At 40.3% G+C, this 15,543-nt stretch overlaps 2 protein-coding genes and 1 long non-coding RNA gene across 7 annotated transcripts; 2 read left to right on the forward strand and 1 right to left on the reverse strand.

The window, feature by feature from the left end:
* The first annotated feature begins 867 nt into the window (after positions 1-867).
* LOC146704739 (aromatase-like) lies at positions 868-5,691 on the forward strand. 2 transcript variants are annotated; one of them, XM_085462068.1, is made up of 9 exons: positions 868-1,124; positions 2,891-3,041; positions 3,140-3,294; positions 3,382-3,558; positions 3,691-3,805; positions 3,891-4,005; positions 4,079-4,241; positions 4,332-4,573; positions 4,685-5,691. In XM_085462068.1, the coding sequence occupies exons 1-9, from the start codon at positions 977-979 to the stop codon at positions 4,913-4,915; spliced, it is 1,497 nt and encodes a 498-aa protein (XP_085318194.1). In that variant the 5' UTR covers positions 868-976; the 3' UTR covers positions 4,916-5,691. The 2 variants fall into 2 exon arrangements, with proteins under 2 accessions (XP_085318194.1, XP_085318195.1); XM_085462069.1 differs by lacking the exon at positions 3,382-3,558.
* Positions 5,692-6,062: 371 nt separating this feature from the next.
* LOC146704740 (AP-4 complex subunit epsilon-1-like) lies at positions 6,063-14,409 on the reverse strand. Of its 2 annotated transcripts, none has more exons than XM_085462064.1 (9): positions 14,282-14,409; positions 11,855-12,157; positions 11,281-11,392; positions 11,065-11,203; positions 10,715-10,970; positions 9,048-9,599; positions 8,765-8,955; positions 8,533-8,693; positions 6,063-8,081 (listed from the first exon to the last, which is right to left on the reverse strand). In XM_085462064.1, exons 2-9 carry the CDS (start codon positions 12,077-12,079, stop codon positions 7,921-7,923), a joined length of 1,797 nt encoding a protein of 598 aa, XP_085318190.1. In that variant the 5' UTR covers positions 12,080-12,157; positions 14,282-14,409; the 3' UTR covers positions 6,063-7,920. The 2 variants fall into 2 exon arrangements, with proteins under 2 accessions (XP_085318190.1, XP_085318189.1); XM_085462063.1 differs by lacking the exon at positions 14,282-14,409 and adding an exon at positions 13,942-14,000.
* Positions 12,137-14,027, forward strand: LOC146704741 (uncharacterized). Of its 3 annotated transcripts, none has more exons than XR_014921209.1 (3): positions 12,192-12,586; positions 12,784-13,100; positions 13,964-14,027. It is a non-coding gene; the product is annotated as an uncharacterized LOC146704741 (long non-coding RNA). The 3 variants fall into 3 exon arrangements; XR_014921210.1 differs by having other exon boundaries at positions 12,199-12,586; positions 12,784-12,955; positions 13,964-14,025; XR_014921208.1 differs by lacking the exon at positions 13,964-14,027 and having other exon boundaries at positions 12,137-12,586; positions 12,784-13,572.
* Positions 14,410-15,543: the final 1,134 nt, after the last annotated feature.

The following is a 15,543-nucleotide window of genomic DNA, read 5'->3' on the forward strand; positions in this document are numbered from 1 at the left end:
GTCAGTCTGACCCAGCTAATTAATTTCCCTTTCAAAAGCCTCCCGGGTTGATGAATTGGACAGTGGGGTTTCTCTGGGTGCAACAAAGCTAAATGTGAAGTAAGCCCATCTAAACACTAATGCAGAGCACAACCAGTGAAAGCCTTGCAGGTTCTCCATTCTTATGAATAAAAAGCACCTCCTTTGTTCTGCTGGAAACTGCTTTGTGGTTCAGATATGCACTGCTGTGTCTCAGGTTCACTCCTCTGCCATGGTGCTTGTAACCCTCAAGTGACCACGTCTCCAGGCAACTGTTAAAGTGAAAGCTCAGCCAAAGGATTTATAAACACTTGAAACACTGGATTTATATATATATATATATATATATATATATATATATATATATATATATTGTATTTGGACCTTGAATTGAGACACTGTGTTTGATATTAGACTTTAATATTAAATCAGTTTCTGCGTCTGGCATCTTGCTTATTTAGTCTATTTATTTATAATGAGCTCACATTTCGCTGCTCATCAGTGTCCTTCTGATGCAGTCTGACAGCAGCAAATTCATGTTGTTCAATTTTCTGCAGCACAGTGATGAAAAACTTAAGATACATGACAAAATACTGTAATTGTAAAATAACTATAAAGGTATAAATAGTTTAGAAAATATCAAAGACAATAAGTAAGATAAGGGCTAATGACCCTATAATTGTAAGATAACAGAGATCATCATGAAAAAAAATCATAATGATGTCTGTAATTACTGTATATTTGATGCTAACTACTTCAGTAATACAAACAGTTAATGATAAAGGTTGATGTGGGTGTATTTTGATTTGAATGTGGCTCAGTGCTATGTTACGTCCTAGACTGAAGGACAGGCTCCACAGGAGATAAGAGAGGAGGAAACCCACAGGTTGATCATCTTCTGTTTAGTCTGCTGCAGACTGCAAACACAGTGCTCCATTGGGTGTACCTGGCTAGAGAAATGCAGAGGATGCTGCCGGTAGAGGAGCTCATCGCTGGCCCCATGGTGGCTGATAGAGCGTCAGAAGTCACTGCTGTCCTGCTACTTCTGCTGCTGTTGCTGCTGCTTTTCACCACCTGGAGACAAAGAAAACAGTCACACATACCAGGTAGGCACTAATATATATATGTATATATATATATATATATATATATATATATATATATATATATATATATATATATATATATAAATAAATGGTAAATGGCCTGTATTTGTATAGCGCTTTACTCAGTCCCTAAGGACCCCAAAGCGCTTTACACTACATTCAGTCATTCACCCATTCACACACTGGCAATGGCAAGCTACATTGTAGCCACAGCAGGGAGCCTTTAATTAATATGGTATATAAATACTTATAGTTAGTACAGTAATTACAGTAATTACACTCTAAATACACTTCAAATTACAATTAAAAAATCTTTACCTTATTTATCAAATCCTATTATTCATCCTAAATATCTCTCTATAAGGAACATATTATTCCATTATATCAACATTATATCAATATGAGTGTGTGTGTATACTATATATATATATATATATATATACAGTGGGGCAAAAAAGTATTTAGTCAGCCACCGATTGTGCAAGTTCCCCCACTTAAACTGATGACAGAGGTCAGTAATTTGCACCAGAGGTACACTTCAACTGTGAGAGACAGAATGTGAAAAAAAAATCCATGAATTCACATGGTAGGATTTGTAAAGAATTTATTCGTAAATTAGGGTGGAAAATAAGTATTTGGTCACCTCAAACAAGGAAAATCTCTGGCTCTCACAGACCTGTAACGTCTTCTGTAAGAAGCTTTTCTGTCCCCCACTCGTTACCTGTATGAATGGCACCTGACATACAAGACCACTGATAATCTCCCTCGATCTGGGGCTCCACGCAAGATCTCATCCCGTGGGGTCAAAATGATCATGAGAACGGTGAGCAAAGATCCCAGAACCACACGGGGGGACCTGGTGAATGACCTGCAGAGAGCTGGGACCAAAGTAACAAAGGTCACCATCAGTAACACACTACAACGGCAGGGAATCACATCCCGCAGTGCCAGACGTGTTCCGCTGCTGAAGCCAGTGCATGTCCAGGCCCGTCTGAAGTTTGCCAGAGAGCACATGGATGATACAGCAGCTATAAATACTAACTATAAATATGTAACTATAAATATATAAATGTACTAACTATAAATACTTATAGTTAGTACGGTAATTACAGTAATTACACTCTAAATACACTTCAAATTGCAATTAAAAAATCTTTACCTTATTTATCAAATCCTATTATTCATCCTAAATAACTATAATATATATATATATATATATATATATATATATATATATATATATATATATATATATATATACATACACATAGAGTTATATATACTATATACTATAAGTATTTATATACCATATTAATTAAAGGCTCCAAAGTGTCTTTTTATATCATTTAGCCATCCACTGCGAAGGAATCAGATACAGAGTAAAGTCAGCAAGCATCTAATGACAAAGAAAGGGAAACCCTCATATACACAGAAGGTCTGCATCAATGACAAAACAAGGTTTACTCAACCATCACAGAGCGTGTTCCTTGTCTATTAAAACTATCACAAACAGTCTCTGTTTTGCAGCTCCAGGTGCAAATTCCTGTATACTGATGAAAATGGTTCATGCAGAAGTCAAATAACAGTTACACACAGAACAAAGAGTGCCGTCCTTACTTGCCACTCTCCTATATACTAAGATCAGAGCCTGGCAGCTATCCCAAAAAAATACACTATCTTTCTCAAATTAAACTCAACAGACAAGGTTCTTGCTAATTTGCAGTAGAAGTGGGAGTCTACTATCATAACCTATTTCTCTCTGTCAGGCCCTTCCTTCTTAGCAGGACTCGGTCCCATTCTCTCCTACAGCAGGTTCATCTGGTCTGGGATTGGAACAGCGTGTAACTACTACAACAACAAATATGGGAGCATTGTGCGGGTGTGGATAAACGGAGAGGAGACCCTGATTTTGAGCAGGCAAGTGGGTTGTTTTTTTTGTTTTTGTTTTTTAGAGTAAACCGAACTTGTTTTACAGTAAATTTTCAGATAAAGGTAAAGCCTGGTTTCTTCTGCAGGTCCTCTGAAGTGTACCACGTTTTGAGGAGTGCCCACTACACCTCCAGATTTGGGACCAAAAAAGGACTCGAGTGCATCGGCATGTACGGAAATGGTATCATTTTCAACAGTGATGTCCTGCTTTGGAAAAAAGTGAGAACATATTTTTCTAAAGGTGAGCGATTACCACACACTGACAGCACATACTGTGGTTAGACTATTGCTTTCTTGAACTGTGGAGCTACTGAATGTTACTGTGCAGCTCTGACTGGACCCGGCCTGCAGAGGACCGTAGGAATCGGTGTGAGCTCCACAGCCAAACACCTGGACAACTTACAGGATATGACTGACCCCTCTGGACATGTGGATACTCTCAGTCTCCTGAGAGCCATCATTTTGGACATCTCCAACAGGCTGTTCCTAGGAGTGCCGTTAAATGGTCAATTGCGTGTTTACTGCACATAGATTCCTAAAACCGCATACTATCTGCAAGAAATTGTGACGCATGAGCTCTGGCGCTGCATCTATTGATTTTTTGTTGTTGTTGTTGTTGTTCTTTTTAATAATTCAGAGAAAGAATTCTTGATGAAAATTCACAACTACTTTGAGACCTGGCAGACAGTTCTAATAAAACCAGATATATTCTTCAAGGTTGGATGGCTGTACAACAAGCATAAGAGAGCAGCGTAAGACACCTCATCTCACAGTAAGTCAGTATTGTGGTTTGCGATTTCTTCAACCTAATGTTTGTGTTGCTTTTTGTGCCAACAGACAGGAGCTGCAAGATGCGATAGAGAGCCTGCTTGAAGTTAAGAAAAAGATGATTCATGAAGCCGAGAAACTGGACAACGAGCTCGACTTTGCAACAGAGCTCATCTTTGCCCAGGTCGGTCTCTTTGGAGGGATTTTTGTCGTCCCCCCAATTGTCTTTTCTTATTCCCGTCTGTTGTGTTTAACAGAACTACGGAGAGCTATCAGCAGATAATGTCAGGCAGTGTGTGCTAGAGATGGTAATCGCAGCCCCCGACACACTTTCCATCAGCCTCTACTTCATGCTGATGCTGCTGAAACAGAGCCCGGACTTAGAGCTGCAGCTAGTGGAGGAGATGAACACCGTCTTGAGTTAGTGCAGCTTTACAGTGTTTCCAATATTCCATATTCACAGTTTCACTCTGGTGAGTAGAAGTATTCTGACACATCTTTCATTTTCAGATGAAAAAGACGTGGAAAATATCGATTACCAAAGTCTGAAAGTGATGGAGAGCTTCATCAACGAGTCTTTGAGGTTTCATCCTGTGGTCGATTTCACAATGAGGAAAGCTCTGGAGGACAACGACATCGCAGGTACAAAAATCAAGAAAGGCACCAACATCATTCTCAACATTGGCCTCATGCACAAAACCGAATTCTTCCCCAAGCCTAAAGAGTTCAACCTCACGAACTTTGAAAAAACGGTAAGTGAGCAGAGTGTAGTTCAGCAATAAATGTTTAATGGTTTAAACTAAAAAAAAAAACATGCACACACACACATACACATTTGAGTCTTTGCTTTCTCTCTTTGGCAGGTACCCAATCGTTACTTCCAGCCCTTTGGCTGCGGGCCTCGTTCCTGTGTGGGCAAACACATCGCCATGGTGATGATGAAGGCCATCCTGGTCACTCTCCTGTCTCGGTACACTGTGTGTCCTCGTCAAGGCTGCACGTTCAACAGCATCAAGCAGACCAACAACCTGTCACAGCAGCCAGTGAAAGACGAGCACATCCTGGCCATGCGCTTCATCCCACGAATGACATAACCCCACAATATCAAGCTGCGAAACATAACGGCGCTTTTTACACTTCAGATGAAAACATCTTGAAATGGGTTTAAAGGCCTTAATGAAGTCCTGTACTAGGAAATACTCACAGTAAATTTGTATTAACAGCACATGTACTCCAAATTAAACTTTACTAATCTTTAACAAAGTACACTTGTTAAGTATAGATTTCTGATTAATGTTTTGACAGTGTACACAGCTCATACATTTAATAAAGATGCATTTACAATGATTGAAATAACTGAAGAAAAAAATCACATGCAGAGGAGCAATGGTTCTGTATTTACATTAGTTTTATTTGTATTATGTTTTCAGTTTGATATCAGTTTCTTCTCATCTCATTTAGCATCTGTTGTTTTGTAAGTGGGTCACCCAAACATTACATTACTACAGGAGCTGCTCAGCTACAGAATCTCACGCTATGAAGCTTTCTCAAAATTTCTCAAACTACAGTAAACTGTTGCAATGGTGGCACAGTGATTGGTCCTGAGTTCAACTCCACCACCTGGCTTGGGCATGATCTCTCCGGGTACTCAGTGTAGTCTCATTTTTGGCTGTGTTGACAAATTTGGTCAAATTAACTTGAGACTTTTTACTCTGTGGTTTTGTAATTACCCAACATTATGCCTGATTTTAAAAAAAGGTTTTTTAGTTTATATAACTAAAAATAAAGCTATAGAAAAAGTACATTATGGCTAAGAACAATAACCCTTTTCATGAATGATTTACCGTAAATAAAATCTGCATTTACTTTGCCTTTGTGGGTATTTCTATGTTATATAATCAGTGTAGAAATATGCTATAATGCTGTATATACTTCAGCTTCACCATGCAAACAACTTCACATAAAAAAGCTCATTTTAAATATTCATTTTCATTATTGTGCAGAATCAGTAGTTCATATAAATTTTCGTATTATTACTTCCTGTTTCACACCCAATACATGTGTTAATAAGCATAAACTCCATGAGAGCCTCAATTTATTAAATAACCAATGAGTCAAAGTCAAAGGGTCATTTTCACATGTTGAATTTATTCATAAGTTAACTGAATGTAATGACAGGCACTCCAAGAAACAAGGATGTTTTTTTTCCTCTGTACCACAGGCACAAATCAAACGTGCCGTACTGGCATTAAAACATAAGGCGTAGGGTTAAAACTGAGTATTAGAGACACTGTTAGCATCACACTGTGCTTCAAACCAGCACACAGGCATAGAAGAAACGCAGAAAGCAAACTTTCCCTTCAGGCTGAATTACTTAAAACAAGCCAAAACATGTCAAAGAAACATACAGGTGTAATCTGGCACAGACCAGTCAAACAGCACATGAAGAACAATGGTTCCCTTTCTTTCAGTGAAATGCATGTAAACATTTTGTAAGAATATAAACGCATAAATATGTTCTTTTAATACTGCAGTCATACAAAAATATAACAACCCTTAACATCCACCTAATGAGAAACATGAGTGCTTAAATAATCAGTCCATACCGTCCAAGACAGACCGCTCACTGTACGTGTCAGAAAGAAAAAAGGGGAAGTTCACGTCAGCCGCGAGCAGGCCAACTGGATATTTTACAAATATTTACAACACTTTAAATTTCATGAATATGCCAAACATGACCGATCAAATGCTTCAATTTCTTATTAACCTCCACGTGGAGTCGTTGTCAGTATCGTCCTGTGCTTTTTCAATAAAGGAGCAAAAGAGCTGCAAATAAAATGAACTAGTGCAAATATACTGTGCGCTCATCCATTCAAGAGACTAAATCAAAATCAGAGGACAAGCTGCTGATTCTTGGAAAATAATCAAACACTGCACTTCTGTTTAGCATCTCATGAGACAAGTCTGTAAAAAGTGAACAAGAGAGCATCTTTCTTCAGTTTTATTTGCATTTCAGCCTGCTGTTATTATGGTGAAAGTCAAAAAAAAATTAAAAGTGTAGCAATTCTGTAAATCCGAGGTTCAGTTGTAAGCAGGAAAAGGTGGTTGGGCTGGTTTTACCATGAGATTTATCGCTAGATCATGATTAGATCAAGTAGAAATAATCTCCATTAAGCGTCTTTAAATATTAAAGCTAGCATGCTTTACATTTACTGGGCATTAGCCATCACAGCTCAATAGGGCTAATATGTTAAAGGTGTAGAATGTATATAGTGGTGCTGCTAATTTTGAAACCGCAACGTTTGCATTTTATCAGCCACCGTGCTGGTCTTTTGGAGAGAGAAGCAATCAATCAGCCTCAAGGGGCCATTTTTGGTTAGTGCTGCATATTTAGCAACCATGCTTGGCTAACGAACTAATAGAAAGTGGCTTAGTGATGACATGATCCTTCAGTTTCTCTGCCGTGGCCGTCATGTAATCCTTCTGATTTGTCTGTGGTTATTCATACACTGAAGTTGCTACACTATCTTTTCTTCAATGCATCTGTTGTAAATGTGAAAGTGGAAGAGGGACAAGTGACTGTGGACTTACTCGCTCCACTGTTATGATTGTTGTAGCCTAGAAAATGTATTTCAGATCACAAAAAATATATATCTTCTCTCTGGTGTACAGGAAAAAGAAACAACTGAGAACTTCATTATTTTACACTTTGAGAATTTTCTGTTATACAAAGCATACCATCAGAATTTAACCAGGAAGAAGGCTTCAATTGTTTAGTGATTATGGAGCTCTTTCACGACTAAAAGGCAATAATGAAACACCCACAGATGATTAAACACCATCATTTGACCCTGAGCTTTTAACCTGCCATGTCTTTCAATGAGTTATAGTTCTGCCAAATAAATAAAACCAAATCTTACTAAATAACTTTGAGTGAAATTCATAAAGACCGCAAAATAAAGATCAAAAGCCACAACAGCAGGTTTCTCCTTTTCTGTTCAGCACTTCAGCTCTGTGTACCTTCCTCTTCAGTGAGGGTCTAGTGGGTTTAGTTCCTCAGTGGTTTCAGTGGTGGTGAGTGGTGCTGCAGCTCTGAGTCTCAGAGGCTCTGTAAAGCTCTCTGGCAGTGGTAGATCAGGCAGTCGGGCAGGTCGGGCACCGGCGACCGCAGCCAGACAGCCAGCCAGCCGGCATTCACCCGGCAATGCATCAGACACGGCAGATCCTGAAGGAGACGGCAAGCTACGATTCCTTCCATGCCTGAGCAGAAAACAATGAAGGTTACTCAGCAAAAAGTATAGGACACATTAATATCTATGTCTCCTTTTCTATATGCAATTTTAAAATCTTCTTCTTCTTCCCCTTTGTAATGCTGTTTATTGGTACCGCCGTGTTATTTAATGATGTTCATGCTGCATACAAGCGAAAGTTAAAGTTGTAAGTTTTCTTCATAAACTCCTAAGTACACCTCATTAGAGGCATATTTGACGTATAGTCAAGCTGCATTATCTCATCTTTTTAATTAATGTAGTTTTTTAAAACAGTTATTCCTAATGTTAAGAATAAATAAACAGTAGTTACCACAGATGAGTTGGTGAATATTCTAACACACACATGTTGATGTGAATGCTGCTTTTATATGCATTAAGCATAAAATGATACTCTCAGTTTGAACAGCTTGAATACGAGCAGGAAACAAATGTTCATTCACCTATAACTTCCACAACATGAAGCTGGAGCTTCTTCTTCAGAGCATTCAGAGTGGCTGTGAGAGGTTCTTGGTTGTCATTTATCAACGTCAGATTCTGCTTTGTGTCGTGAGAGAAGGAAAGCCACATCGTCCCATATTCCTCTGTGGACACCACAAAAGGCCTGCAGGAAACTTGGATTAATTTTATGTCACTTAAATGCTGCACTTCAAATACGAGCACTACATATCTCACCTGATGAAGCTGGTTAAAGGGACTTTATATGAAAACTGCAATGACTGAGACGTCCCAGCAGGCAGCTGGTAAGATACCGTCCCGACCACCTCGACGTGAACCGCAGGCCTCTTCACAGTTAGAGAATACTGGCCCACTGCTACACTGTAGCTTGTCACCTCCCCCGCTGGACTATCACATAGGCAGGATACCTAAAAATAAACAATACAACGAAGCAACCTCATTATAAAAGACTAATGGACACCAAACGACTCTATTGATAATTTTCTACTGAATAATTTACCTCAAGTTCTTCAGAGTCGACCTGAAGCAGCATCTGTTGTATGGCAGACTCGGAGGAGTTCATAATAAAAACAACTAATATTAATGAATCTTCCTTTTGCACATGACAGGCTGAGAGATTCAGGCTTTGGTTGGCACACAAGGGAGCGATTTCTGAGTGTGAAAGGCCAGAAAGCTCTGCAGGAAGATAAGAATCCAGACACACTTCTGTTAGTCTGCCTGGGTCGTTATGTGGACCAGGACCAGCAGCTACCACACAGTTATCCCTGCGGAGAGCAGGGTTACATCCCTTTGTGTCAGATTCAGTTAACTCTGCCTCTGCGTGACAGGTGCCATTAGCAGTAGTGAGGCTCTGAGAGAGCTGAGATGTCTGTTCGGCCAGCTCTGAGGCGTTGTTGGAGTCTAGTAGGTTGTTACACAGCAGGTTATCTACAGCACTGGGAGGAGAGATGAGGGAGCTGGATATTTGCTCGTTTGCGATAAAGGACGAGCCCAGACCTTGACCTTTGGCTTTTCTTCGGAATCGCTGTGGCATCGGCTCAGATTTTCCCATCTGTTAGAAGCAAAAACACATATATGTAGGAAAAATGTTCAGAATCAGCAATGCAAATAGCTGCACAAATAGCTCCACGTTAAGCACTTTCACTTATAGCAGGGGTTTTAAATGAGAATTGGCCCTGCAAGGTCTCCAATGGACTTTGAAACGTGTTCAAGACATACCTATGCAAGTTTAAATGAAAGTTTAAATGAAAGAACTACTAGAACTTTTTATGCATTTATCATGTAATTTCAAAGATCTGGCCCACTTAAGATCAAAGTGCGCTGCATGTGGTCTATGATGTAAAATGAGTTTGACATCCTTAAATTAATAGCATTAGTAGATCCTACCACCCGAGAAAATGTTCAGCCAATCATTGAATATGTTCTAAAAAGCAACACCTTTTGTCTCATCTTAGACTCACCGAGTAGCTAAATGGGCCTCACAAAAATGGAAGAAATGTTTGGTTCATCATCATTAATTTTGATAATAAAAACAGACGAGTGTTCATCCGGTCCTCTTTGTTGCCCTCTATGTTGAAATTGCCAAAAATGTAAAAATAGATTAACACATATTTTATTCAGGGCTACCTTCAGGGATGAAGTGCGATCATAAAGTTCCACAACTCTGGCCATAAATATCAAAAACCGTCACTGATTTAAATGCTCCTTAAAGATCATCTCCTTTGGCAACACTCCAATGTTTTCAGTGTGGCTGCTATTTTTGAATCAGAGGAACTCCTGTTCTACCCCACTGCCCTTGTGGGTGATGCATGCTTTATCTCCTCCTCATTTCAAAATGATGACCCTTCAAAAGAATGAATGAATTAAAGGCAGGCAAATCTGGTGAGTTGGGTGATAAGCACAGACTGAGTTGTCGAGGCCAAAAAAAAAAAATTCATTTTAATTGTATGTTAAATGTGCTGTCAGTAGGCACATTATGACATGTACAAGTGATGAGCTTGTTTACAGCATAACTGACTCCGGTGACAGTTTAAACTCTGACCTGATGCCCTAAAACTCCTGTGGCTAAAGTGTTTTCGGTGATCCTCCACATAAAAATCAGAACAGTCTGAACCATAAGCTGATGCTTGCTCTTTGCACATATGGTATATGGACTGATAACCTCACCAGAGACACAGAGCTTTGGGAAGCCAGGCCAACAAACAGCGAAGAAGCCAGCTGCTGTTTCTCTTGTTCAGGCTCTGGGGTCGGTGTCTGAGTTGGAGTTTGGCTGTGCAAACTGTCGCCTTCGCCCTGCCGGCCGGGAGACTGAATGGGACTGGGAACCTCAACCTGTGCAGCTTCCTCTACAGGTTCTCTCTGGGCCAGATAGCCCTCCCTTCCCCACACCCTCTTTATGCCATCCAGCTTCAAAGCTGAAGAGCTGAAACACAAACAGCAAGTCTTAAGTGTGAATTCAACACTAAAACTAGGAACTTGATTACACCAACAAATGCATGCATGTGGTGTCCACATACCCTCCTTTGTGTGAGAGGTCAGCGCTATCCCCTGACAGACCCGAGCTCATGGACAACAGTGTAGGAGACTGTCTGTCAGTGATGCTGCAGGAGGACATGCTGATAGGCAGAGAAAGGCCATAGGGCTCCAGGCTCAAGGCTGAGATAGACAACAAAGTCAGAACAAATCCAAACAAGATGCCGAATGTGCTGCCAAGATATTTATCTACATTTTACCTTTTGACTGATCTAATTCCTCCTGCCGTTGGTGGGGAGGTTTGTATGGAGCAGCGCCGGCAGCCAACGCCTCTGACACAAATCTGTCAAGAAATGACAGCGAGGAATCCACCTAAAAACAATCAAACAGTCACGCAAAATTGCCGCAGGACTGAAGACGTTGCGCCTGAGTGCTCTGTGTGCTTTGCTCAGCTACACAAAAACATATAATTACTCATTTATGTGTTTAAAATAAAATTCTTGGCCAAAAGAAGAGAGATTGGTTTTCTTGCTCTCTAAATGAATGAAAGTGAGTCCGATACTGAATGAAGTTCTCTGGAGAGCTCCGCCCTTCAGACTTCTCCAGACATGTTACAGGTTTGATTACTCATAAAATGAATAATGTGATTACGGTAAAGGCTGTCATCAATCTAATCAATTTTGCACCCTGAGGGGTGTTTCCATAAAGTGTTTGCAGGTTTTCACAACCGTCAACTAACCTGCTTTTACTGTGAAAAGAGCTACAGAGTTAATATTTAAATGTTATTAATGTGGCCGGGTTCTCTGCTCACTGCAAACAAGTTAAACACGTTACCTCCAGAGTCTCTGGTTTGGCACCTCGTGGCAACACCCTGGCTCTTAGTTCAGGGTCTTGGCTGAGGTACTGCAACTCATGCGCCCTTTGTCTCAGCACTGTATCCAAGGAGCTGCTGTATGTCTCAGAAACCTCCTGAGTTACAGAAGCATCAGCACCACCTTTGCAGAGTTTGGTCATGGCCATGAGGACCCAGCTCTTGGTTTCACTGCTGCTGTTTTTCATGTCCAAAAGTTTGGCTAGCAGGCTCAGGACTTCAGCAGGTTCAAGATCCTCCCTCAAATGAGAGTATTCCCCAAGCACCTGGGAATTACAGAGAGTAAGTAAAGGTTTAGCATATGTAGCCCTGGCTGTATAAGTAGCTCATTATTTAAATTTGTTCATTAATATTGATAGTTAATTGCAAATGTTTAATGTGTTCAAGAATGTATACAAATGCCTGCAAAGTATGTGATGTGTGTCAGTTAAATGCACAACCTTTTTATTTGTATTTTGAGGTTTATGTCATTATTTTTGATATGGTATTGATATGTACTACAGCTCCAGTGAACCCTGAAGTAGTCTCAGGTAGAGGGGTGGGAGTAAGTGGGGAGCCGTGTGCACTCTGCAGGAAGCGAGAGAGACGAGAGCTGAACAGTGTCGAGTGAACGCAGAGTTCATAGAAGGGCGACACGCATTTTCGGGTTGACGGATAGTTAACTGGAGTCGAGAACTGTTGTACCCTACTGTGAGGTAAATGTGAATTTTGTCTGACACTTGAACCCAATGTTATTGTGTAAAACAGGCTAACTGCTAACCGCGACTAGCCGCTAGCGTAGCCTAGCATATTCGCTAAGCTCTTGTTCTGCTCTGTTTTTATTTATTAAGCTAATGCTAAGATTGAATGTTAACGCGTGTGAACTGGCATTTAGCGGGGTTGTGTGATTCAGTAGGAGGAGACGGACGTCTTGCTGGCGTGTCAGAGAGGCCCCTTCTGCTGGTGTGCTGAAGTTATGTGTTCACGTGGGAGCACGTGGAAAGGACGACTGTGAGTGCTGCTGCCATGGCCTGCTGGTAGCCGTGACCCAGTTTCCCCGCTATCCCCTTGAACTGCCTGGAAGTGTGAGTACTGTTGTTTGCACGTGCTTTTATTTTTACTGCTTGGCAACAAGTGAAGCGACCATATTGTTTTAGGTCCCAACGCACCCGAGCCACGACTCAGGCCTGCAACGAGGGGTTTGCTAGCAGAAAGACTGTAGCACTTGAGGTGTGTGTGTGTGTGTGTGTGTGTGTGTGTGTGTGTGTGTGTGTTTGGTGAGAGCGCGTGAGGGCCCACAATATTATTTGATTATTTTGTTTCTGTTGAGGTAGATACCTTACCATTGTTTAACAAACTTTATTGATTTTACTTATTTCCTTTGTGTTGTTAATTCAGCATTCACTAAAGTGGAGTTAACTTTATAATTGACCTGCTTGTGTGTGATTTATTTCCATATAGTGTAGTTTTATTGCATATTTAATACCATAAGCACGACACAGGAAATCATTCCTGCCTGTGGCCATCTCCCTGTACAACGCATCCACTTAACACACTGTTTGCTGCTACAGCTACACATGTTTCTTTTCCAAATATTTATTTATAAGTGACTTATGTATGTATGTATATATATATATGTATATATTGTACTATTCTTAGTTAGCGTATTGTCTGTCTTGTCTTAATGTTGGTTTAAAATGGAGCACTGTAACAAAAAATAATTTCCCCCAGGGATCAATAAAGTATTCTGATTCTGATTCTGATTAAAAAGGGAGTATCAATAGGAAAGTAACAACAGGAACCCAGGGCCCCTCTCAATAGAACGTGGGATGGGTGTTACACATAAATATTAATGAAGTTCTGTAGAACGCTTTTAGTTGCAACAAAGGAAAGCTGTAAACTTGTTGTTGTCTCTCTTTTAAACTAGTGTCACCTTCTGTAGTGATACCCAAAGCAAGTAGTTTCTCCACCTATTTCTAAAGAACAGTTCCTGGTTATGATCCTGTTTTCATACAGCACTGTGCAAAAGTCTTGAGCCAGCTCAAGACTTTTGCAGTCTTGGTTGATTTACCAGTTTTCACTTTCATGCTCAGATGTTTCTCAGATTCAGAGACATTCAAAGCATCTATGGTGGCTTTCTGAAGAGGATACGCTGTTGGTGATTCTTCAGGAAGAAACACAAGATGTAACTACAATTTCTGCTGCACACATTAGATTTGTATACAAGTAATATATAAAAATTGGTTTCTCACTCCTGGTTAAATCTCACTGTTCATGAGATAAAAAAAATAAAAAGCCTAAACTATATATTTTCATAATTAATGATGTTTAAGAGATAAAGCTCTTACCACCCCAAAACATTTACTACAGAAACATAAAACAGCACTGAACTTTAAACAGCTTGAATTTACCAGTTTTCAGAGTTGCTTTAATGAAGGTCTCGCTGCCATTAGAGGAGTCACTGTTTAAATCTGCATCAGGTGGAGCTGTGAAAAGAAGACAACAAAGTTCAACACGTCTTCTTTGCATACCAAGCACAACAAGAGGAGGACATGCAACAACAACAACTATGGGCAGTAAATACGCAAATGAAAACAGTGGAGATGCATGTTTTTATGATGTGCACCTGTTAAACAAATTCCTTTGGAGCTCCTGCACATGTCTGTGAAGGCTTTGACCTGAAATAAAGAAAAAGACAGGCATGAGGAAAGTTTTGATTTAGGTGTAAGTTAACCACATATAGGGCCATTTGAGTTAGGCCCTGTTAACACAGAAAGGACAGGGTGTTTTCTAAAGGTCTATATTTTAATCTTTTGCCATGTTCAGTGTTTATTCCCAAAATCCAGCAAAAGAATCATTCTCGTTAACAGAGCTGAAGCAGTTAGAGTATAACAACAACAACAACTAAAATTCCCTAAAATTTTCTCACTTCTTAAATGTCTGCTGTTCTTTTAATCTTTAGGCTTTAGATGAAACAAACTGAAAGTGAAGATTAATTGTTAATAAAAACAATGATACTGCCCCCGGCTCCCTCACAAAATATACAGTAGCACGGCTTTGAAGAAATGCCAGTTTTGTAGTGGAAGAAAGTGGAGCCGAGGAAGGAGCAGTCACTCTTCACAGCACAAAGTACTTTTCCAGGAAGCACTCAAGACTAGAAATTTGTTAATGGTTACAACAGACTCCTGGATTTCTTAGATTGCAAGGAGATGCCTCACGTGATCGTATTAAAGACACCAAACTCTGGAAAAATAAAAAAATTCAGTTTTTGTCATAATAGAGTAAACAACTTTTAGCATTAGTATTCACAGTCCTACAGAAACATCCAAGCATGCTGATGTCTTACAGGAACCATAGAGTATGTCATGAGCATCAGCATATCCTTCTGATCTTCGCTTTGCATTGGATCTTCTTCCTGGTTTCTCCTGCGGCGGTGGAGCTTCCTGAACTCTCGGGCCTCTCCGGGGTCGATGGGCAGGATTCCCGTCCGCAACCTGCAGCTCTCTGTCAGCTCCTGCATCTGGGACTCCAGCCTAAACAGCTCATCTGCCAACTCTTTCTGCCGAAACAGCAGAAACACTAAACCTGCCGTGCTCAGGAGCAGCAGCACGCACATCCCCACCAGCAACACTTTCCACATGGGAGAAACAACACTTCCCTCTTTCATGTTTGT

This window comes from Copadichromis virginalis, linkage group LG7 (genome assembly GCF_057382275.1).
Source record: "Copadichromis virginalis isolate Kocher_CV1m ecotype Utaka linkage group LG7, C_Virginalis_male_GT1.1, whole genome shotgun sequence".
Taxonomy (NCBI): domain Eukaryota; kingdom Metazoa; phylum Chordata; class Actinopteri; order Cichliformes; family Cichlidae; genus Copadichromis; species Copadichromis virginalis.

Excerpts from the sequence above, each read along its gene's own strand:
- LOC146704740 (XM_085462064.1), bottom strand. The coding sequence starts at position 12,079 with ATGAAAAACAGCAGCAGTGAAACCAAGAGCTGGGTCCTCATGGCCATG. Across the intron at positions 11,393-11,854 it reads CCAAACCAGAGACTCTGGAG|GTGGATTCCTCGCTGTCATT; the intron begins GTAACGTGTTTA and ends GATTGTTTTTAG. Across the intron at positions 8,956-9,047 it reads TCGACTCTGAAGAACTTGAG|GTATCCTGCCTATGTGATAG; the intron begins GTAAATTATTCA and ends GTTTATTTTTAG.
- LOC146704739 (XM_085462068.1), top strand. The coding sequence starts at position 977 with ATGCAGAGGATGCTGCCGGTAGAGGAGCTCATCGCTGGCCCCATGGTG. Across the intron at positions 1,125-2,890 it reads AAAACAGTCACACATACCAG|GCCCTTCCTTCTTAGCAGGA; the intron begins GTAGGCACTAAT and ends TCTCTCTGTCAG. Across the intron at positions 4,242-4,331 it reads GGAGATGAACACCGTCTTGA|ATGAAAAAGACGTGGAAAAT; the intron begins GTTAGTGCAGCT and ends TTTCATTTTCAG.